Source organism: Pongo abelii, chromosome 13 (genome assembly GCF_028885655.2).
Source record: "Pongo abelii isolate AG06213 chromosome 13, NHGRI_mPonAbe1-v2.0_pri, whole genome shotgun sequence".
Classification (NCBI taxonomy): domain Eukaryota; kingdom Metazoa; phylum Chordata; class Mammalia; order Primates; family Hominidae; genus Pongo; species Pongo abelii.
The window spans coordinates 106,071,385-106,095,842 of record NC_071998.2 but is presented as its reverse complement, the minus strand read 5'-3'; the positions used below and the strand labels follow the sequence as shown (position 1 = coordinate 106,095,842).

Below are 24,458 nucleotides of genomic sequence, written 5' to 3'. Positions count from 1 at the left end.
CTCAGTCCTATAACCTTTAGAACCTAGATGGCAAACACAGCTGGATAGCCAGAAAGCCCAGAGCAAAAAGGAAGGAAGTGAGTTAATGTAGGCACCAGGGTAGGGGCACAAGAGTGTCCTTGAGACCAGAGGACACAGATGACTGAACACAGCTCCTTACACTCACAGCATCACACTTGGAGCGTCCTTCAAGTTTCCCTTGGCCATGCCTTTCCTGTGGTTTATCACCCAGAGACTTCAAAAATAGGGGCAAAAGTCCCCAAAAGACAAGGATTCTGGATCTTTCAAGGCAGACTAATAATCACAGCCTTGTCAACAATATCTCATTTTGGCTGGAATTACTTAGCATGTGACCTCAATTCCTACCATGTCTATGTAAACAGTCACATTAATATTAAAAGGAGCATGGTAGAACGCAGGGGTAAGCAAACTTTTTCTACAAAGGGCCAGATAGTAAACGTTTAGGCTTTGGGGGCCACTATGTCTCTGTTGCAATTAGTCAGCTCTGCTGTTGTAGTGCTGAGCCAGCCTGACTACATGCAAATAAGTAACCGCGGCTGCATTTCCATAAAACGTTATTTATCAAATGAGGTGGTGGGCTGGATTTGGCTTATGAATTGGAGGAGTCTCTGCAGGCTTTGGAGACAGATGTTTCAGTTAAACACGCAATGCACGTTCACACGGAGCTTTGGAAAAACCAAAAAGCTCTGAGTGGATATAACTTGCCCCTCCCCACTCCCACTGTTCCACCACCACCTCCACCCAGACTTTCCAAGGAAGATGGAAACTTTTCATTTTTTGACAGGGAGAAGGGGTTTTTAACATGAACATGGTCTCAGTGACGAGGATAGTTTTGATTAGGTAATAGGACCTTAGCCATTCTGGATCTCAGTTTCTTCGCCTGAAGAGCACTTCAATGCAAAGTTGCCAAGCATAGGGGCTCTAACTAGTATTCTGGTCCCATAATAAAGTTGATAAAGTTTTCATCAGTCCAAAGTGAAATACGAAAAGTAAGGACACAGTAGCCCCCTTTTCACAGGGCCAACTATATCTAATGTAAGAGGCACTCTTCCTCTGAGACAGTCCTTCATTTTTGTGTGTCAAAATGTCCTTTTTTTTACAACATGATGTTGATATAGACAGGAGTTAAGTTGGCTTGTTTTTTGCCAGTTATTTGGTTTTGTTTTAATCATCACAATAGGCAAAATAAAAAGCTGTCCACTTCATATTGGTCTCTGAATTTTCATTCTGGGGAGAAATTTCCTGGGTCTATAAAGTCCAGACTTTTCAGAACCATGGACGAAATCACTTATCACATTTCTTCTTATCTGGACCGTGAATGGGAATATCAGAATACAAAGTAATCAAAACCAACCTCAGTTTACAAATAAATGTTTCCACAACCAGATTTTTTTAAATGCTAATAATACTCGGTTGGTGCAAAAGACATTGCAGCTTTTGCCATTATGTTCAATGGCAAAAACCGTGATTACTTTTGCACCAACTCAATAATCCCCACTGGGACTGTGAAACTTTTGTTAAAGACCTTCCCATACCTCCTTTGGGTTCATTCTCACCTCAACCCTGTGAGCAAGCCACAGCAACATGGGGAATAGTCTTCCCATTTTGCAGATGAGGAGCTGAGGCCTAAAGAAGCCAGGTGATTTGCCCAAGGTCATACAAGGAGTTAATGGCCAAGTGAGAATCTGGGGCTCCTCCCTCTTCTCCCTGCATGACCGGCTTCCACCATGAGATGCCAGTAACCTGCTGGAGGCGGTGCCTGACTTTCTCTTGCTTTTAATGCAAGTTGACATCCCCTTAACTCAGCAATCTGCAGAGACACTGTAGTAGGGTGAGGTAGAAAAAATATTCCTGGGCTCCAGAACTGACCACATCAACAAGTCTTTTCTCCTCTCTGAGCCTCGTCTGTAATATAACAGCAATGTACTAAATGCCCTGGAGGAGTCTCTCCAGCTTTGACACTTTATGAGACTATAATTCTCTTGTACAGTATGTAAAAATAGAAGAAAAAAAAACTAACAAAAATCTCAAGGAAATCTGAAGTCACAGCTTCCTTCCCCAACGAACCCAGCTTAAACAGGCACAGAAGCAGTAAATTGTCCCTTTTGAAAAAAGCCATTGCAAGACATTCCAGGCAGAAGGGAACCATCTTTCAGGTACTCTTGGGAGGAAGCTTCAGGGGCAGCATGTGGTTTGTCACTAGAAAGGAAAAGGGCAGAAGCCAGACACCTTCTAGGGAGCCCTTTGTCACTGGCTGTTGAAAATCTTCCACCATCAGCAGAAAATCAGCAGTGGCTCAGAGCCTGGGATGTAGAGCTATGTGCACATGCTAAAGAAAAAACACAGGATACACTTCGCTACAGAGGAAACACTGAAAATCAAACCCTTTTGGGTAATGAAAGGATTTCTGAGTCCTATCACAAGCTTCCCATTCCCAGCCAGGATAGCCCCCAGCCAACTGACACCTCACAGGCAGTAAGCCAGGAAGAGCGCCTGGGAGGAGGACCTTTCCCCCACACCCTTCTCCTTTCTGGGTTTTAGTTTTCTCACCCAGAAGACAGAGTTAATAATGACTTTTGCATGAAGCCACCATGAGGATGAAATGGGACAGCAAATGTGACCCTCATCTGATACCTGATTGAGCCTATGTCCTTTGGGCATAGGATCCACTCTGTTCTTTCATATCCAGATAAAATGTTCCCATCTCATTTCACAAATGGCATGGAACCAAGGAGAATGGTGTAAAGAGAGTGAAGCTCATCCTTCTCCTTATCACTCCTTGTTTCACTTTTCTGCTTCCACCAAATTTTGAATCTCATGTCTGCACATGGTTTCTGGCTTATTTGCCCAAATCAGAGAAGACAGCCACTTTTGCCTTGATTTCCAAGTTTGAATAGTAACCCACATTTATAAATAGCGACATCTACAGAAGGATTTGGGGTATGCAGAGAAGCCGGTAGGGCAGTGTAGCACATCCCAGTGCAGCCCAGCAGATGACACAGAATTGAATATTAGGTTCCTCTGTTCTTGCAAGGCCTCAGCTATTCCAGCCACTGGGAATTTCTCAAGGGACAGCTCTCCTCCCTGGGGTTCAGCCCTCTGACACCTGAACTGACTCACTCTCCTTCCTGTCTGTTTTAATGTCCTTCTCCCATTTCCCCTCCGCTTTCCACTTCCCTCATAAACTCTGCAGAAATTCAAATTGTTCTGACTTTAATTTGCAGGATGATTCTGGTCCTTTGGTCTCACCTCTGGGCCTTCTCAACATACCCTGGCCCTTTTTATAACAAATCACCCTACCAAATGATAGCTCTTACCTGCACTAGAAGAATTCTGTAGACAGTGTTCTTTCTTGTACTCCCTCATTGCATCCGTATGAGGCCACGGCAGAGTGAGAATAATGAACGTTAACAGGCATCACTATGTGCCAAGAATTGGCTGAGTACTTAGTAATTCACTCATGCAGTTCTCACAATAAGCCCCCAGGAATCATAATTAGCCCCATTTTATAGGTAAGGAAACTGGAGCACAAACAGGCTTGTTGCCTTGCCTAAAATTTCAGAGCTGGTTAGGAGGGGTGAGACCTCAAATCCAGCGTATCCACCTTGCAGCCCTTATGCTTAGCTGGGATTGTATTGTAGACCATCTGGGAAAACTCAGTACTGCAAATCCTTCCAGTGCCCCCACCTGCTGGTCAAATCTACATAGCCCCTTCCAGGGCTCTATCAGTTCTATCACTTCCTCGGCACCTGCAGCCCCCAGCTGTTGGCTTTCATGTCTCAGAAGTGCACTCTCTGTTACCAAGCTCAGGGTCACAGAGGGCCACACGCATGGGTTTGAATGAGGTGAAGTGCTGAGGGGAAACCTGGTCCATGGCGAGGGTTCTAGAGGCTGAATTTCAGCTCTGGCTTTGCAGCTGAAGGGTCATGTGCCTTGGGACAATTCCTTCCCCACTGCCTACCAGTTAAAACAGATTTGTCTTTCCTACAAATGTAATGTAGCCTCCAACACCCAAAGGTTCCTGGAGGCCCTAAGGAAGTTGGAACAGTGGATAGACCTCGTGTGGGTCCTGACAACTCCACCCTCACCTGAATTCAGTCTCCAGCTGAAGTTGGGGTATGAAATGCAGAGGACCGGCCAGGAATTTGGAATGCTGACATTCAAGTCTTGGGACTTGAAGCAATTCACTTTCCCTCTCAGGGACTTGGGTTTCCTGTTTTCTAAAATATCAGAAGTGAAGGGAACAAACCAGATGTCCTAATCCTGAGATGGATTTTGCTTTGATTATAGCGTTCCATGAATCAAACAAATATCTTAGGGTTCTTTGACCACTTTAACATTCTAACATTTGCAATTTTATAAGGCGTGGCAGGCTACCCTCCTTGCCCCTCCACTTGCTAAAAAGAAAATGGCATTAAAGAAGACGAAGTGAGGTTGGCTCTCTAATTTTACCAAATTAACCCACCCCAAAGAAACAACAAAAGCTGCACCTTGAAGGCAGTGACATTAAGCCAAGACTAGGTTCTCACCAAGACCCAACTATCCCTCATGTCCCATGGTCACAATCAGACGACAGCAGCCCCAGCGGAACACCACACTGGAAGTAGTCAAGAGGCAACGTGCACTTTGGGAGGCCGAGGCGGGTGGATCACAAGGTCAAGAGATGGAGACCATTCTGGCCAACGTGATGAAACCCCGTCTTGAAAAAAAAATACAAAAATTAGCTGGGCATGGTGGCACACGCCTGTAGTCCCAGCTACTCAAGAGGCTGAGGCAGGAGAATCGCTTGAACCCCAGAGGCAGAGATTGCAGTGAGCCAAGATCGCACCACTGCACTCCAGCCTGGCAATAGAATGAGACTCCGTCTCTTCCTGACAGCTCCTTCCCCTAGAAAGACAAAAACTAGCAAGCAGAAACATTTCTGGATCTAGAATGCCCAATTCATCTCCTTTCTTTCTTGCTTGCTTGCTTGCTTGCTTTCTTCCTTCCTTTTCTTTCTTTCTCTTTCTTTCTTTCTCTCTCTCTTTCTCTCTCTCTCTCTTTTTCTTTCTTTCTCTTCACAGCAAGGGAGAGTGCTCCTGCTCAGGGGGAAAATTATTTTTCAGATAAGTCACAAGTTTCAAAAGCCTATTTGCTTCTCCATTTACTTTAAACACACTCACTCAAAATCTACTCTTAAACTCACTTTTTCTTAAAGCAGAGCTAACGGGAATCAGAAATCTCTCACAAAAAAAAAGAAAGAAAGAAAGAGAAAGAAAGAAAGAAAGAAACAAACTAGACAATGAACCACTCAAAATATAGTGGAATGGGATCCTGGAGAGGCCATCAGAGTTCTAAAGCCATCTGCCCCTAATCCCCACACCCCTGCCACCAAGAGAAGAGAGAGAAGAAGAGAGGAGGTGCAGGGGAGGGGAGAGAACAAGAAAAAAGAAAAGGAAAAAAACAAGTCACTGAGTTACATGTGAAAATTTATACTTGAATTTAGCACATATAAATCACAAGTCTTTGAATCCAGAGGAAATCTCAGAGTTCCTCACAATTCAGACAGCACTTTGGAGAAGGAGAGAGAAAAGGAAGAAAAGAAGGAGGGAGGGAGGGAGGGAGTGAAGGAAGGAAGGAAGGAAGGAAGGGAGGGAGGGAGGGAGGGAGGGAGGGAAGGAATGAAAAGAAGGAAAGGAAGGAAAGGAAGGGAGGGAAGGAGGAAAGGATGGAAAGGATGGAAAGGAAGGAAGGGAGGGAGGGAGGGAAGGTAAGGGAGAGAAAGCAGGCCTATTCCTTGAAATTCTTTTGTTATGTATTTCATTCAAACTATCTAGACACAACATGTGTTGGCTTAAGTTTCTACAATTTCAAGCAGCACAAACCATGGACTAGGGCACAGGACTCAACCACTATTTGGTATAGTTTGGGTGGTAGACACCAGGCTCATTTTTATGCATTATCTCATTTAATCCTCCCTACAACGCTCCATGATAGTTATTTTATTATTCTCACTTTTAAGAAGAAAAAAGGACAATTCAAAGAGGCTGCATGATTTTTGAAAAGCCACACAGCTAGTAATGGCAGAGGTGGAATTTGAACCCAAGTCTGTGTAACTTTCTAAAATTGATTTGAACCCAAAACTAACTTTCTAAAATTGCTGCCGTACTTTTGCATTTTGAACAGCTAGGGAGTGTTTTTTTTTAAGGTTATTAAAATGTTAGCAGATTTTACCCTATGTCTCCAGACTCACCTTTCCTTTTAAATTATAGACTTTAAAGATGCTTCTTACTTACCCACAGTAATGTCAATTCAACCTGTGTTTAGTATAAATGAATTCCAAGGAAATGCCCATAGTGTCAGATAGGTTTACTAACTGTTGCAGATACACTGCGACAAGTCAGGACTGAAAAGACTTTAACATCCCAAGGAAAGTTAGGTGGGGTAGGCGGCAGGGGGAGGCAGAATTTAAATTATTTAAATGAATTCCAACTTGATCTTAATTTATATTTAGTGATCACTTCTTATGTGCTCAGTCAGCACTAACTAATAATTTGGCATTCTCCAAATCCTTTTGGAAATCAGGGTCACCTAGTGGTCCTTTGTTTAACAAATGGTCCATCCTGCAGTTTATCTCTCCATTACCAGCTGGCTTAGTGATATCAAGGAAATGGTCAAAAGCCTCAATTACTTTTGCACCAATCTAATAGTTGAAATGACCCTTGCTCAGGTTAAGGACTCACTTTGAATCCAAATTTTATCCAGAGGGGAGAGACTGTCCTCTAGATGTCACTGTTGGGACTCTCCTAGATATTCTCCCTGAAGCCTGGAATGAAGAAGCCAGAGCATGGCAGATGCAGAGTCATTAGGATAATCCCTTTCCTTCTTGGAAGGATTAAAACATTTTTCAACAAATGTAAAGAGGATTTGGCACACATTCCTGAAAGCATCAGATAGCCTTAAACACTTAGGTACTTAATTGAGAAGCTCCCGTCCATCAGATAATGTCATGAGCTTCATTTTAATAAGCATTTCATCTGCCAATTCACTCTGCTAAGTGGCATTGCTAAACTGTGCCACTATAACAACAAAGAAAAGAGGAGTAAGGCAGAAAGAATCTACTTTACTGAGTGTCTCCTCTAGCCACAGGCCACACTGATCACTTGACATCCACAGTCTCATTGCATCTTCATGACATCCATACATTTAGGTTGATTGTTTTAACTCTCACTTAATGGATGTGGCAGCTGAGGCTCAGTAAGGGGAAATGACAGATCCAGAGCTAAAAGCTCTGACCAGAACTCAGGTGCTCTTTTTGTGATGCATCGTGTCTTCCTTGTTCTTATATCAAAGGTGCTGTACATCTGGAAGGTACCTGGCACTCAAACCACATACCATCTGGCCAGGATGGTTGGCTTGGTTTGTTTTGCCATGGTAGAGCCGCCTTGAGCATATTTGCATCTTTATGTGCCCATGACTTGTAACTTGGCAGTGTTCACCACATGGGCCTGAAGTCGTCTGCTGGCATTCTCCCACAAGACGGAACCCAGGAGCTCATTAGTGCTTGTTTTCCCAGAACCTCCAGCTGTCTTGTCAGTTTTCAGTTCCAGTGTCTGTACTGGCTGCAAACCCACTTAGTCCTGCATTTAACCCTTCCTATTCCACAGGAATACTGAAAGTCAGAGAAGAGCCCTGGATTAGGAGTCAGAAGCCCTGTGTTCTGAACCCAGCTCCACCATTTACCTACTGTGGGGTCTTGGGCCGGACCCTAGTCTCTCTGGGTTCAGTCTCGCCACTCCTAAAACTAGGATCTCTGTTAGCATGGCATTTAATGACCCTTTCTGTCCAACATTGTGAAATCTCAAGGTGAAAGCTAGTCTTAAGGTTGCCACAATCTTGACCTTCTAGAATATGGTCCTTTCAACCACCTCGAGCAACCCCTCTTTCTATCTCTCTCCTCTGTGTGAAACTGGCCAGGAGGGTTTTGTTGGCACATCTTTCTCTTCAGCCTCTCAAACAAAACCACAGAAAGTCCCATGATCCTTCTAGAAGAGGCTAAATCTTGAAAAGATGATTTACAAAGCTGATGCATCTGAAGGCTTTGGTCCTCAGGGAAGTTCATGCAGTGCTAGGGTTGTCTGAAAGATAGACTGCCCTACAGAAGGAGTAAGGAGCCCTGGTCTCTGGTCCTGTCTCTCTCACTAACTCTCTGGATGACCTAGGACCAGCCTGCCATAGGGGCAACATTGAGGAGCACATGAGTTATGTGTTCACCAAGCCTGAACCAGGCGATCTCAGGGAACTTTCATTTCTCCAAACTATGAAAATCCTTACAGAACCAGACTATTCATAACTTAGATTGTCCTCAGAGCTAAAATGTTCTGTTCTACTACTGCAGGTGTCTGAAAACCTGAATGTGTGAAGACACAGCCTCCTACCTTGGGTCATGCAACATGCCCATAAAGATAGACAGGTGCAGCTGGGACTGACTCCCCATCCCAAACTTTCCCACCCCCACCACCAGCAGGTCTGGTAGGGGATGGCTGAGTCTATACAGCCTGCTGAAATAAGCTAGGTAGGCCCTTTTAGATAGATCATCAAATCCACACTGCTCTTCATCTATTATGTTGGTGCAGAAGTAATTGCAGTTTTTGTTATTGCTTTTAATGCCAAAACCACAATTACTTTTGCACAAACCTAATAGGGACACTAGAGCCCAGAGAGGAGAAATCCCAGGAGTCTAACTACCAGGTCATCAACTCAGCCATGACTTGCAGACAGTTCTCATTTCCCCCACTCTGATGCTCTGTTCTTCAAACTAAACCTCTCCAGGCATCACTTTTTGCTCCCTCTGCTCCCAGCCTTCAGAATTCCAGGGACATTGCACAATTTCAGCTGCATGTAATGCCACTGTTTATAAGTCACGTTTTTCTGTCTTCATAACCAAAAGAGAAAGTTATATCATAGACTCACAGGGTGATGAGAAGACTCAGGCCACATGGCTGATGACCCATGAAATGTTCATCTAGCTCTTGACAAGAGCCTCATGACCTCCAAAGCAGCCCACCTCTTTTTTCAGCAGCACTGACTGGTCAACTCTGTGAGCTGCCGGCACTGTGACTCACAGTGTGACATAGGTGTTTTTAGTGTACATCTTTCCATTGCTGCATCTGAGAAATGGGGATTAGAGCAGTGTTAGCTCTTAGCTGAGGGCTTCATCTCCTTCCTCTTCCACTTGGAGGTTTAGTGTTTGGGCCCCACGGTGTGCCAACAGCCTCATCAAGCATTAAAGGACAGAGGCTGTGCCCTCCTCTGGGGTCTTCTCCAAGTTTAACAGCCCATTCCCTCAACAGCTCCTCTAGCGTCCTGCTTTTAGCCCCTTTCTAAACCAGCTCTGGCAACATCATTCCTAAAAGGGCTGCCTGTGTTTTTCCCTTTAGCTAGAAACCATCTAAATGATTTTTAAAGAAAAACTAAAATATACCACGCCATTTGACTTCAGGAAATGCAAATGTTTCAAAATAAGGTTTTATTTTCCATCCTCGGGTTTCTCAGAATTACAACTGAGGTCAACCCAAAGGGGAAAAAACAACAAAAGAACCAGCATGTGTGAGAGGCAAGCCTGGGCTTGCACTTCTCCAGCCACCTGTTACAGAGGCTCACCTGCCATAAGGGGTAAGGAGCACAGCGTGAGGGGGCTTTCGGCCAATGAGCAGAGTCTGTTCTTGATGTTTTGTGCTGGCCTCAGCCCAAGGCATGAGTCTTATCTTCCCATCTAATCTAGCCTGACCTGCAAAGCCAGTGGAAGAATGAGGCCCTGTGTTATTCTAGCCCTCAGGCAAAAGGCAAGCCAAGCATCCTGATTCACCTCACTGTTGTCCTAAGTACTTACTCTGTATCCACAGAGGGAAACAAGAAAGATGAGCTAGGTGATTCAATTCAACAAACATTTACAGAGCATCCGCTAGGCTGGGCAGTGGGGGTTTATAAACAGGAGTCTCTGCCCTGAGGGTTCACTGTCTAATAGAAGGGGCAAATAGGCAAAGGGTGCTAGGCTGTGTTTCAAATGAGGAAAAACTTGCCTGGTGAAGGAGGCAGTCCAGGTAGAGAGCCCAGCAAGTGCCAGGGTGTAATGATAAATCAACATTCCTAAATGGTATGTTTAGGGGGACTGCAAAGCCCCAAACTCCAGGACAGCGGTCAGGAATCCATTCGGGCAGCGGTCAGGCAGCCTGAGTTTGGATCTCTACTCCACCCCTGACTACCTGTGTGAATGTGAACAAGTCAGTTAACCTTTAAAAGGGTACATTTCCTTATGTACAAGATAGACTTAATTATGGTACCTCTCTCATCGTGTGGTTGTGAGAATTAAATGAAATAATGCATGTAGCATACTTAGCAGAGTACCTGGAAAATGGCTATCACTCAACATGTATTAGTTATGATCATTCATATTATTATCACTGTTCCTCTTCATTATTATTACTATTGGAACATAAAGGGAAAGGGGAGGAGGGAAGGTGAGGGGTGAGACGAGAGAGTTCAGTAGGAGTCAGAACACCGGGGACCATGAAAGCCATGCTGAGGAGCTTGGGCCTGATCCTGCAGGTGAAAGGAGTCAGAAAGGGCTTCCATGCAAACAGACAGCCAGGTCTGTCTCCCTGGCTTGATGTTCTACAGCTTAGAGTAGGAGGTTAGGCTAGGAGGACTCTCTAACCATAGTCACAGTCCATTAGGAGCATAAGCAGCCATTAGTGTTGGGGTTCTGACTACAAACCCCAAGAGTGTGGGCTGTGGGCTGCAACAGGCAGGACCAGAGCACTAATCAGAGGATGCATGAGGATGAAACCAAGGGAATGACAGCTGACCCACTGGCCCTCACCACCAAGAGAGCTTTGGACCAGAAGCTCTGTGTGGATGCAGCAGATAAGGAGGAAAACTGCCCCTGCCTCTGCCCGGAGTGCCCCTCGCAGTGAGCTTGTTCAGACAGCAGAGGGAACTCTTCATTTAACTTTCGACCACTCCAAAGCCCCCATGAAGCTATGAGGATGGCCAGGAGGGACTTTCTCAGGGCTGGGCAGAGATTGCAATGGGAAAGGTTGTGAGCCCAGCAGGTACTACTCTGCGATGCAGTGAGCAAACATCCCAGGGTGTGGCTGCTCCATTGAATGGGCCTTTGGCTGCCTACTGTCTGATGGACGGACTACATGGTCATCTCTGGTGACATCTTTGAAAAGATGTCCATGTCAGGTCAAAGATTGCCCAGTTTTACACATGGGGAAACCAAGGATCAAAGAAGAGATTCGCTCTGAATAAGTTGAATTCAAGTGTCATTGCAGGAAATGTATAACTTGAATCTTTGCATACAAAATATTAAGTAATTACTGTAATAAAAAAAAGCTAAGCCACCATCCCTAGTGAATATATGAAAAATATTTTTATTTCTTAAATACCATAATAACATATTATCATGTTTGCCTCTGCCAAGGAAGCTCCAAATAGTAGGACTTCTGCTAAGATTTCTTTAACCCTGTGTCCTCTTAAAATTGAACACCAAGATGTTTTTATCTTCGTTGTCTAGCAAAATAGCCTAGAACAGGAAACCTGGCCTCTGGAATTAGCCATGGGCAAGTCCAGCATTTACACAAACGTCTGAACTTAGGTGATGGTATTGACCACCTCTAGGCATCAAAGTTAACCCTACAGGATTAGTCTGAGAACTAGATTAGCTGATATATTACCCAGACTAGGTTCTGGTGTATAGTAGGTAAGTTGACAGTATTTACTATCAGTATTATCATTCTCACGACCACTGCCTGGCAAGGTGCCACGAAACAATGTATTTCACCTTCGTGGTCCCCAGATTTTTTTCCCATCTGTAAAAGGGGCTTAATAATACCCCTCTCATAGAGTTGCTGCAAAGATTAAGGAGATGAAATATGTATAGTGCCAAAAAATGGCACCTGACACATTATAGGAATGGATGTCATATTTGTTTCCTTCCCTGATTTCCACAGTCTTCCATAAAAGCCCAAGTGGAAACAATCAATAAAAATAAATTTAAAAAATTAAAATCCTAAAATACCTGATGGCAAAATAAGAAATAAAGAGCTTTTCTCCTTATTCTCAAAATGGAAAACAGAATGGTAATTGTCTCCAGCAAAGTGTTGTAGAAAAAGATCAGGTATCTCCAGATCCCAGAACGGCAAAAGACATTTTAATGTGTCATCTCCTTATTTTTAGGAAATTGCTCAGAAGACCTCTTATGTATCCTGAAAAGGGCTCCATTCAAGAAGTCATGGGCCTACCTCCAAGGTCAGTAACCAAACCCAGGAAACCTAAACATATGAAAACCGCTTCTGTGGCTTTTCAGCAACTTTTAAGCCAGAAGTCACAATTAGAGTCCTATGGCCAAATGTGACCTGCAGATGTGTACTGTTTAGTCTGCAGGATATTTTTTTGTAATTTGAATTTGAATGTCTTAGTGGGGAGAGCGTTATTCTCCAAAGCTACAAGGCTTCTCTTTCCTCAGCCTCATTCACTCCTTTATTTTGCCTACCTGGCCTCTGTGGGCATTCATGGTCCCCACCACCACTGCCACCACCAACCCCAACCCTCACCCCTCACCCCTCCTTATTCAGCTACCTACCAGTTTCAGCAAAGTACACAGTCCTTTTCCTAATGCAAGGGAGGCAGGCACTTAATCTCTGCCTCTATGAAGTTATTCACAAGGGAACCATAAAATTGCCTTGTCCCCAGATTGACAGCTTAATGAACATGTCAGCACAGGGCCGATTTGCATATTGCAGTGTGCTTCAGGTAAGAGGTCCCTTACAAATGAAGCAATAAGAGGCACTTTAGACTGCAGAATGAGAGAGAGATGGCCAAAATTCTCTGAATAGCCATCCGGCTCATTTTAAAAATTCAATTTTGCAGTTAGATTAGTCCTCACTCTTCAGTTGAATTGCAATGAGGTTTAAAGGGAAAGCATGGAAGCAATTAAAACTAGCATGCCAGCTTCCTGGCCCTGAAAGTCACCCTTACCAGTCAGTGCTAATTTTCATGTGTTACGACTTAGAGACTCACCTTCCAACACAAACTTGTCAGTTTAGAGGGTCCGCTAATTCTCTGCTTTTCAATAAATCCCAGATGGCAAGAGCCCCTTAATAAGCACATGGGGGACCTACACAATTATTTTTGGCTGCCCTTTGAAGGGAAAAAGGCATTCAAAAATTCAGACAATGAACCGTTAGAGGATACATCTTAATGTGAAAATTAATGGTGATTCTCCTGGACATCTTCAAACCTAAATTGGATATTAACTGAATAATATTATTGAATGTCCTACCTTGTACTTTCTGCAATGCCTATCAAACTCAATATTATTGAATTTCCTGTCTCTGATACCTTTTGCAATGCCCATTCATGATAAATGAACATAATAGTTCCAGTCTTGTGGAGAACAGAGTCCAAGAGCTTATAGTCTGAAAGGGGGAAGATCATCATTGTCATCAAAGAATAATATAATATGATAATGATTCAGTGGAAAACCATTCTATAGGAGGTAGAAGTAAAGTACCATGTGTGTTCTGACCCTCCAGCTTTGAGCATTGAAGAAAAGGAAGAGAGGTGGTTTTATACCTGTGCCTTGACTAATAAGTAGACTCTAGAGGGAGTAACATGGAAGATATTCAGATGATTGGAACATTACAGAAAACATGGGTCTTGAATGGGAAACTTTGAATAAAGACTTAGAATTTTGCAATGCGTACCTACAATCTTCTCAATAATTCTGTTTTCTATACTTCTCTTTCTAGTGGCAAAGCATCTAAACAAAACCAAGTTGTCTTGGAACAAAGATGGCATTCTCCATGGAGTCAGATATCAGGATGGGAATCTGGTGATCCAATTCCCTGGTTTGTACTTCATCATTTGCCAACTGCAGTTTCTCGTACAATGCCCAAATAATTCTGTCGATCTGAAGTTGGAGCTTCTCATCAACAAGCATATCAAAAAACAGGCCCTGGTGACAGTGTGTGAATCTGGAATGCAAACCAAACACGTATACCAGAATCTCTCTCAATTCTTGCTGGATTACCTGCAGGTCAACACCACCGTATCAGTCAATGTGGATACATTCCAGTACATAGATACAAGCACCTTTCCTCTTGAGAATGTGTTGTCCATCTTCTTATACAGTAATTCAGACTGAACAGTTTCTCTTGGCCTTCAGGAAGAAAGCACCTCTCTACCATACAGTATTTCATCCCTCCAAACACTTGGGCAAAAAGAAAACTTTAGACCAAGACAAACTACACAGGGTATTAAACAGTATACTTCTCCTTCTGCCTCTTGGAAAGATACAGCTCCAGGGTTAAAAAGAGAGTTTTTAGTGAAGTATCTTTCAGATAGCAGGCAGGGAAGCAATGTAGTATGGTGGACAGAGCCCCACATGGGAATCAGAAGGGATGAATGGATGTCCCAGCCCAACCACTAATTCACTGTATGGTCTTGATCTATTTCTTCTGTTTTGAGAGCCTCCAGATAAAATGGGGCTCCAGTACCAGAGCAGCTAGCAACTCTGCCCTAATGGGAAATGAAGGGGAGCTGGATGTGAGTGTTTACACTGTGCCCTTCATGGGATACTTCTTTTATCTGCAGATGGCCTAATGTTTAGTTGTCCAAGTCGCGATCAAGGACTCTCTCACACAGGAAACTTCCCTATGCTGGCAGATACACTTGTGACTGAACCATGCCCAGTTTATGCCTGTCTGACTATCACTCTGGCGCTGGGAGGCTGATCTTGTGCTCCATATGATCCCACCCCTAGGAACCCCCAGGGAAAACCAGGCCTGGGACAGCCCCCTGTTCCTGAGATGGAAAGCACAAATTTAATACACCACCACAATGGAAAACAAGTTCGAAGACTTTTACTTACAGATCCTGGACAGAAAGGGCATAATGAGTCTGAAGGGCAGTCCTCCTTCTCCAGGTTACATGAGGCAGGAATGAGAAGTCAGACAGAGACAGCAAGGCAGTTAACAAGGTAGGTAAATAAATAGGGTGTGGTCACTCTCAATTCACTGGCAAATGCCTGAATGGTCTGTCTGAAGGAAGCAACAGAGAAGTGGGGAATCCAGTCTGCTAGGCAGGAGAGATGCCTCTAAGTGCTTGTCCCTGGCCAAAGGTGTGGCATAGAACTGGAATATCAAGGGTGACTAAGCCCGGCTTCTGGTATGAGAAAATTAAACTTGTATACAAAATGGTTGCCAAGGCAACACAAAATTATAAGAATTCACTATACCTTCCCCTCCCTGGAACTCAGGATCCAAGCTAGAAAATGGAAGGACTGGGTTTGAATTGCTTCAAAACCTCTTCCATCTCAGAAGACCAGACCCTGGGAACTGAGATTCCAGACACAATTTTGGAAGCTCTCCAACCAAAATAAGGCCCCCCCATCCCAGTATACAACTGAAGACACTAGTAGCACCTGACTGCATCTCATCTCAGCAGAGCCAGAATATGGGGACAAGGTTCAGGGTGCCCTGCTGAATGGTGTGAACAGCAGGATCTCAAGGATGTAATGGAAAGAACTACCACACTGACCATCCAGAATCTAAGAGACCATCTGGGTGTTTGGGAAACCATCTGATGAGGCCTGACTCTATTCCAGTTAGAGTGACAATAATTGAGCAGCAGGCATTTTTCATTTCTGGTCAGGAAAGCATTGTGCCTTTAGCAAACAATCAGTGTGCAACAGTGATGTGGTCATCTAGCCAGGGAATGGCTGCTCCATCTCGTGCACAATATATTCCTGCTTCAAACACTTCTCAGAAAACCAGTTCCACGAGGGTTTTTAAATCCCCACAAAGTTGTTGACAGACAATGATGACCCTGGAAGTGGGGAGGAGGACTTCTGAGAAACAGCAACCTCTCTCCTGATTAGGGTAGCCATGAGATTTCTCTAGCTATATCCAACTTGACACCTGTACATCATCTTTGGAGGAACATCTTATCTGTGGAAGAACCTTGACAAGCCGTTTGAGATGGAATGTAGGCTCTGAGGTTATGCTTCAGTAAAAAAAGATGGAAGCTTCCCTGCTATCCCAAAACATAGAGCAAAATTTACATTTTTCTCAAGAAGGAGAGAAAAGGAGTAGGACTCCAGCAAAGTTTGTCAGAAGAAAAGCTAGAAAAGATTTAAAAGAAAAAAAGAAAGAACAAATCAGCAGTGGTGGTATGGATGAGAGGGACTTGAGAGAACAAAAATGGCTAAGGGAAAATTTTAAGTCATCTGCTGAGCAGTGTGCTGTGTCAACCTCCTCCTAGGTCTCCTCTATGAAATATTTAGTAAAGTCTACATTTCTCTTTAACTCTTTCTGTGAGTAGATTCTTTGGGATAAGCAGGCATTGGAAGAGGTGTTGAATTCAGCAAGCCAAGTGGTCTGTGGTAAAAAACAGACTTTGAGACTCAAGGCTAAAAAAACAGGGAAATGGCTGGCATTTGAGTCACACACTAACTGCATAGGACAAATGAATCTTGTTTAAACCAACTCATGCATTCTTGAAAAGGTATATGCAACCCAACTGTGTGTTAACTAAGCAATTTTTTTGCCATCTCACATTCTAACTCGAGAAAGATTCCATTTTCATTTTTCACCAACTGTTCTCTGAGCAGAGGTACCTGACTTTTGCACTGTGAGTGGTTTCTAATCTCAGTCTCTGTCAAGCAATGCTAAGAAAGCCAACCCCTAAAGACACAAGGGGTACATCATTTAAATGAATAATGTAACCAAACAAAAAAAAAAGAAGGAAAATAATCATTAATAACTCAACTGATAGATATGTAGGGAGTAGGCAACCCAGGAAGTTTAAAACTAAATTCCGTTACTCTTGAGGGTTAACCAGCCCCTGGGAATGTTATGAGCAAATGATACTCTGCGAGTAAAATGATATCTATGCAAGAAAAATAAATAATTTATCTAACTGGGGACCCAGGCTACCTAAAACATATGCCTCTTTGGTAAAAACTCAACTTGAGCTCCTTCCCTTCTTCCTACCCTCTGAACCCCACCTCCCCACCACACACATACACACACACTCAGTGTACTTGCAGAACTTGTAGAGGAAGATGGTAAGTGAGCTGATAAAAACATAACAAGTCAATGTAGAGTCATCCAAACTGGAGTGGAGTGGTGCGATCTCGGCTCACTGCAGCCTCCCCTTCCTGGGTTCAAGTGATCCTCCTACCTCAGCCTCCTGAGTAGCTGAGACTACAGGCACGCACCACCACACCCAGCTGATTTTTGCGTTTTTAGTAGAGACGGGGTTTCACCATGTTGGCCAGGCTGATCTCGAACTCCTGACCTCAAGCAATCTGCCCACCACGGCCTCTCAAAGAGCTAGGATTACAGGCATGAGCAACCACACCTGGCCTCTAACCCTTTTCTGAATAATATATTGACCATGTACTGAGTCTATAGAGGATAGAGACCACCTGTGTCTCACATTCAAATCACCATCCTGGAGTGACCGGGGCGAGAGCAAGGAAGAGCAGAGGAAACCTCTGAATGTGGGGACTGTCCAAAGTAAGGTTGGAAAGACGTGACCTGAGGAATTGCAGAAAGGCTACAGGAGGCCCTACCAAGGCTGGTGGGAAATAATGGAGATTGGAATATGAGACTGGGCTCAAATACCAGCTCTCTCACTAACAACACTCGAGGACTTCGCAAGTGTCTGCTCCCTGCTGGGCTTCCAACCAATGGGACTTCCATCAAGCCTGGCAGATCTCTCAGGAGTGTTCTAGAGATGACACAGGCTGGCTTCTCCTTCCTCTTAATTTAAAGGTTTGTCCCTTCCATCCCAGAATAAGTGGTATTCCTGGAATTGTGGGAGGCTCCCTTGTCTGACAGATTCTGCCAGCTTCCCTCAGCACTTCCTGCCTTTAGTTCTTGTCCACATCAAAACCTCTTAGGGCACTAGGCTATTCTCTGAGCCATCCTTTATGTGACTGGAGATTCTGAGAAGGAATTAGATAGTAGAGTTATTGTAGAGTAACTGCTATATATTTAATTGTTTGAATATACCATAGTTTGTCCATTCTTCTATGCCAGAACATTTAATTTGCTCTTAGGTTTTTGCTGTTACACACAAAGCTACAATAAGCACGTCTTCTTCTTGCACACCTCCCACCCCTAGTTGCAATTTTTCTATACAGCAAAAATACTCTTGGAAAATTATAAATGGTGTCACAAAGACACTGAGTTAACCATGGCTAGCGAGGGTTTAGACACCTCTGTGATCAGAGGTCATGACCTGGAGCTTAGTCTCTGGAATCTGAATGCCTCCTTCCATACTTTCTAAGTACTTCTCTGCTCTGTACATTCATTCAACACACATATCCCAAGTGCCAGTGAGTGCCAGGTCAGTTTACAATCCAGCATGGTGTGTGCTACAGCTGCCAAGCCACTGCAAAATCAGCCCTCATTAGCATGGGTTTGAAACATGCCTTTCAATGCACTCTGGGGCTTCCCTGGATCTAGCTCTCTTCCTGGAGAGTAAACAAACACCAGAAAGCGTGAAGGACAAGCACAGCTTCAGAAGATTTCTCCCCCAAGATCAAATGTCCATATTCCTCACGGGCACTTCTCACAGTTCTCTCCTGAAACTCTCCTGAAACTCTGCAATGGAAGATTGTCACTCAATGTATAGTATAATGACTTTCCAGGTTTTTTTGTACCTGAAAGAAGAAATGTCATGTTGCCAACAAGGACTAAGAAAAATAAAAAAAAAACTTACTGTGACCACCTGAATTGATTTTATGATGCTCTCTTAAGTCACAACCCACATTTCCAAAATACTATTCTAGTGTGCCTTCTCCTGCTCCACATGTTGAAATGCTAAAATATACTTCCCTTATTCTTTTGCAGCTCAGGCTCTAGTATTATTTAGTCTGAAATGGACAGAATTTTGGAATGTTTGTCCATCCAGCTAGCAAGGACAGCTGTGGAGGTGTTTGGTTTTTCTGCAGCTTCGTTTGCAGAAGTTTTCATGTTCAAATATGAGCTTAGTAGTTGGGGTGAGCCTAGGTGGTGAGGGAGAAGCATCCGTTCTGCTGATGTAGTCTGTTGCAAATGTGCACTGGTTCTGGAGCCCGGCAGCAGTAGAGGCTTCCTGATTGTAGTGGTTTCCTGTTCGCGGCAGCAGTTTTGTGGTTCTAGAGGGGCAAGCTTCCTGATTGCAAGATTATTGAAGAGACAGCAGCTACTATAGCAGCCCAGTTCCTAGGAGTCACATTATAGGTTTCTCCTGAAAGCTCAATCTTGATTCTGTTTCCTCAGCCCTCCTGACAATTCTACAAGCCATTTAATACCCTGTGATAAACCCCTTCCTGCCAAACAAGCTAACTTGAAGTCTGTTCTCTGCAACTGATTCCTCATGAATATAATAACAACATGTACAAACTGACCTCACCATTATGTGCAAACCAACCCCACCATACTCATCCTGAACTTAACACTATTCCTACATTCCAAATCTCAAGGACTGTCTCAGTCTCTGAATATCCTTCTTCTCACTTCCTACTCAATTAACACTCAACTAATTCCTCCGTTTTCCTAGTTCCAGCCACCACTCTCAATACCTCCTAACTCACAGCATTGCCTCCAGTCTTACTCCTTATAAATCCCATCTCCAGACAGCAATAGCATCTCCCGATTGTTCTTGGAATTGATAGTGATAATAACCATTTATCAAGCTCTTACAGGTTATGACTTTTCCTGCACTCACTTAATTAATCTTCAAAGCAACCCAACGAAATAGGCATCATTGAGCCAGGCGCGGTGGCTCATGCCTGTAATCCCAGCACTTTGGGAGGTCGAGGCGGGTAGACCACGAGGTCAGGAGTTCGAGACCAGTCTGGCCAACATGGTGAAACCTCGTCTCTACTAAAAATACAAATAATTAGCTGGGCGTGGTGGTGTGCACCTGTAATCCCAGCTACTTGGGAGGCTGAGGCAGGAGAATTGGGTGAACCCAGGAGGCAGAGGTTGCAGTGAGCCGAGATCATGTCACTGCACTCCAGCCTGGGCAACAGAACAAGACTCCGTCTCAAAAAAAAAATAGGCATCGTTGTCCCCATTCTTCATATAAGGACATTGAGAGTCTGCGACGTTGAGGAGCATGGCCAATGTCACACAGTCAGTGGATGGTAGAGTCGGGATTTAAGACCAAGTTTGCCTAACTCCACATTCCACGCTCCAGTCACTATGAACATAGCCTTCCTAAACTCTAAGCTCTTTCCACCAGGTCTCTCCCTATCTATCTCCTGAATGTCTCTCTAGTTTTGTGCTCAGCCCCACCTCCTTGTGCTCTATGATCAAATCACATTGCACTCCTTCCAGTTCCTCCAGTCTTCCATGCTCTGCCTAGCCACCAGAAGCTTGCAGATAATTTTCCTTCTGCCTAGGATACTCCTGTCACACTCTTTTGCCTGATTAACTCCTATCATTGTTCTGATTTCCATTTCAATGTCACCTCCTCAGAGAAGTCTTCCTGACTCTGCCGGCTTCACTTAATGCCTTGCTGTCACCTTCCATGCTTCCCCATCGTTAATTGCATGACACTTTACCCTTCACCGCTGGTTCTATCATTCCTCTCCAACATTCAAACTCCCAGAAGGCAGGAACCCTATCAACCTTATTTAGCACTGGGTACTCACAGCCCAGCCCAATTCCTAGGACACAGTAGATGGCCATTCAATACATATTTCTTAAATGAATAATCAAAGAAAACCACTTTAAACATAAGTCCATTTTAAGGAAAAGATATCAAATAAGCCATACCAAAACAAAAGAAAAAAAAACAGTTCTTTTCAAAATATGGAAATGTTAATTGAAAGCCTCTATTTTTCTTAGAAATAATTTTCAGGCCAGGGACAGTGGCTTATCCCTGTAATGCCAGCACTTTGGGAGGGCAAGGTGGGTGGATCACTTGAGGTCAGGGGTTCGAGACCAGCCTGACCAACATGGAGAAACCCCGCCTCTACTAAAAATCAAAATTATCCAGGCGTGGTAGCACATGCCTGTAATCCCAGCTACTCGGGAGGCTGAGGCAGGAGAATCGCTTGAACCCAGGAGGAGGAGGTTGCAGTGAGCCGAGATTGCACCACTGCAACTCCAGCCTGGGCAATAAGAGTGAAACTCCATCTCAAAAAAAAAAGAAGAAGAAAGAAAAAAAGAATTTTCAGCACTCAGGAGATAAGAATGCCTATTAGAGAAAGGTGAAATTTTTAGAAAGCAGAATCTACCTGTGCCATCTGAGAACGTGGAAGGAAAAAAATAAATCTTTGCTTACTTTATTGAACCCCTTTTCTGAGCAAGGTGTGGTATATTTGCTGTAGAATCCATCGCCCTTCCTATCTCTGAGATATCTATATGCTATTCTAGTCATTTTGTGATTAGAAATAGTGAGATTAACCTTAGAAAGTTTTTTAAGTTTTATTTTTGATTGACACAAAAATAGTGTACATATTTAGGTAGCACAATGTGATATTTCAATACATGTATACATTGTGCAATAGTGAACATATCCCTTACTTTTTTACATATCCCTTACTTTAAACAGTTATTTCTTTGAGGTGAGAACATTCAAAATCCTCTCTTCTAGATATTTTGAAATACACTAGAAAGTTTAAATCAAACCTTGGTATACCTTAGAATCCTAAAATCCCAGGCCACGTCCTAGGGCAATTAAATTAGAATCTCTGGATTTAGAACCCAGGCATCAGGATTATTTTAAGCTCCCAAATTTAAGCCAAGTATTAAGAGTCAGTGGTTTAAATCTTTGCTGTCCAAGTTATGTCCTGGTGCCTGGTATCACCAGAGAGCTTGTTAAAAATGCAGGCATCTCATACATACCTAAAAACTGGAATAGAATCTGCATTTTAATATGATCCAAGAGACTCAGGTGCACCTTACAATCTGAAGAACACTAGTTGGATGACTTTTTCTGGTAAGTGGAGAAGATTGCTGGTAATCCGTTATGTTTCTCTGTTTCCCCTAAGTGGACTTTCATGAATTGACTTTGTCTTCCTTGTCTGCTGCTTATGCAAATGTGAGGGTCTAAACACTACAAAACCATCAAGTCAGCATGATGGTATTCATTTGTAATGATCACCACTGAATTTTTAACAACTGCTTTTGGTCCAACTGTCTCCCTTGGGAATATTGGGCAAGCACTAGGAATAATCTGGACAACATGTTGAAAGCTTTGGGTGCAGTTTAGAAACTTCTATGGGGGCTGTACTTTCCCTATAGCCAAGGAAAGAGAAAAAAACAAGTCTGAGGGTGGCAGATGGGAAAGAACAGTGGCCTTGGCAATTGGAAGCCAGTCTGAATCTGAGCTGAAGCAATTACTAACTCTGTGAGCTTGGCAAGTCACAGGGACTTTCTAAACTTAAATTTTCTCAGCTGTACAATGGGAAGCTGTTGGGAGAACAAACACATAGAATAAGCTTGGAAAGTGTACAACTCTTGGGGTATTTTATCATATTCAGTATCTGTGAAGGAGTTAGACCTTGGGGAGAGGAGTAGGAAAAAATAAATCAATGCAAGTTTGAGAAAAGTGAAAGTTCCTCAAATCCACTGAAGCCTATTTCCATCTGCATTCAGAAAAGCCAGCCGTTGGATCAACAAAGGTCTCTGTCAGGCCAACTCTCAAAGGATGGTTTCATCCTGCAGGGAAAACTGGACTAGATAACCAACTGACTGTTTGGGAGATGCAGTATCAAGGTCCTCTCCCTGTGCCTCTCTAGAAGCAGCACTGATTGCACTGGAAATGAACACTTTTCTCACTTAGAAATTAGCACTTAGAAGACAAGAAGAATCCATCTCCAAATCCCAGCACCCAAATCAGTGTCCTACACAAAGTCAGCACTCAGGAAATGTTTAGATTTCACTTGCAACAGGAAGAGGGAATTACCAGGCAGGGATATCAGCTAAACTAGTCAGGAACAAGCTGATTTGAAGGCTGATCCTCCTTTACAACCAGGAGGCTCCAAGCAAAAGCCAGCTGAAGTATTTCATCATTTCCTTTCCATTGCTAGGGACGCAGATGACCTAACCTCCTTGACATTCTGACTATGCCTTCCGTTCTCACAATGAGTCTCATTTTACCAGCTGGCCTGATGCAGTCAGCATATGGCACAGTACTACTCAAGGGAAGAAAGGTCACAATCCATCACAGGATCAATACAATGGGATGAGTAAACAGCAAGAAAACACTGAAGGAGGCTTCATTTCTACCACCACCATTACATTCATACACTCACACAGTCCTCAATTGCATCTGGTCTTTTCATCCTCCTCATTCATTGCTTTGATGTGTTTACTTAAACCACTTTATGTTACGTAAATAGATATAATTACTAACACTTACTGAATGCTTGCTTGCTAGGTTTCAGGCGCCACATGGAAGCCTTCAAATACTGTAGTCTACTGCATCTCACTCTTATGAGATAGAGATGACCATTCCCATGTTGCAGATGAGGAAACAGAGGCTCGAAAAAATGCTTAACTATGTCTAAGTTTCAGCAGCTCATGAGCTGAAGAGCTAAGATGTAACCACTGCAGTTTGGCTCCAGAGCTATATTTCTAACCACACTACACTGCACTACCCTGAGGCTACTTGACACGGTGCCTGCTGATTCCTTTGTCCACAAGGTCCTTGCCCTTCATTCACATCTTGTTAATTTGACCTCATTCATAAAATTTCAACTCAGATATTATTGCTCAAGAACCATTCCCAAGCTAAATTAGACATCCAACCTGGACCTTGATATTCTCACTTCTGTCTAAAAACTTACTACACTGACTATGACAGCATGATTGTACATTTGCCTCCCTGCTAAACTGTGGGCTTCTGAGTAACAACAATGTCAAAATGTATCACATCTCTCCTGCCGGTATCTACAAAGTAAAGTTATTCTTTCTTCCAGATTATTGTGGCATGATCCTCCACCATTCACACTCTACCCTGGACTGTGGGAAGGGACACTGCTGCCTTGAGACTCTACAACCCTGAACCTTGATGCTGGTTGCTGCAGACAAGAACTGCTTCTACCCTGGGTCACTGTCACTGCTAAGTGGAAAGTCATGAACTTGATGGTACCAGTCACTCTGGGCCTAAACCGACATAGCCAGGAAACGGTTCACTCCCCACAAACAGAATCGTCTAGTCCTGTCCATGATTTGGAATCGTGGCCCAACACTTCCTGGCCCCAGAGAGAGAAAAAAGTCTGACCACCCCCTACTCAAAGTGCCAACTCATTTCCTTCCCAGAATTAATCACTTCCCAAAATGTATGACTGTGTGAACATCAATTCCCTTCAGGGGAAAACCCCACTCCCACCTCTCAGGCTGTCATCTTACCCTATGACCCCAACCTGACAATCATGCAAC

The 24,458-nt window shown here is 43.6% G+C and overlaps 1 protein-coding gene across 2 annotated transcripts in view; it reads left to right on the top strand.

Moving 5' to 3' along the window:
* The window catches only part of TNFSF8 (TNF superfamily member 8), a 37,268-nt gene extending 13,187 nt beyond the window's left edge, over positions 1-24,081 (top strand). The window contains exons 3-5 of one of the 2 annotated variants that reach the window (XM_024252441.2): positions 12,244-12,315; positions 13,818-13,916; positions 23,996-24,081. In XM_024252441.2, the coding sequence (XP_024108209.1) occupies positions 12,244-12,315; positions 13,818-13,916; positions 23,996-24,081 (257 nt within the window). Of the gene's footprint in view, positions 1-12,243; positions 12,316-13,817; positions 16,374-23,995 lie in introns of those variants that run through there. The other variant, XM_024252440.3, reaches the window with a different exon arrangement.
* The last annotated feature ends 377 nt before the right edge of the window (positions 24,082-24,458 follow it).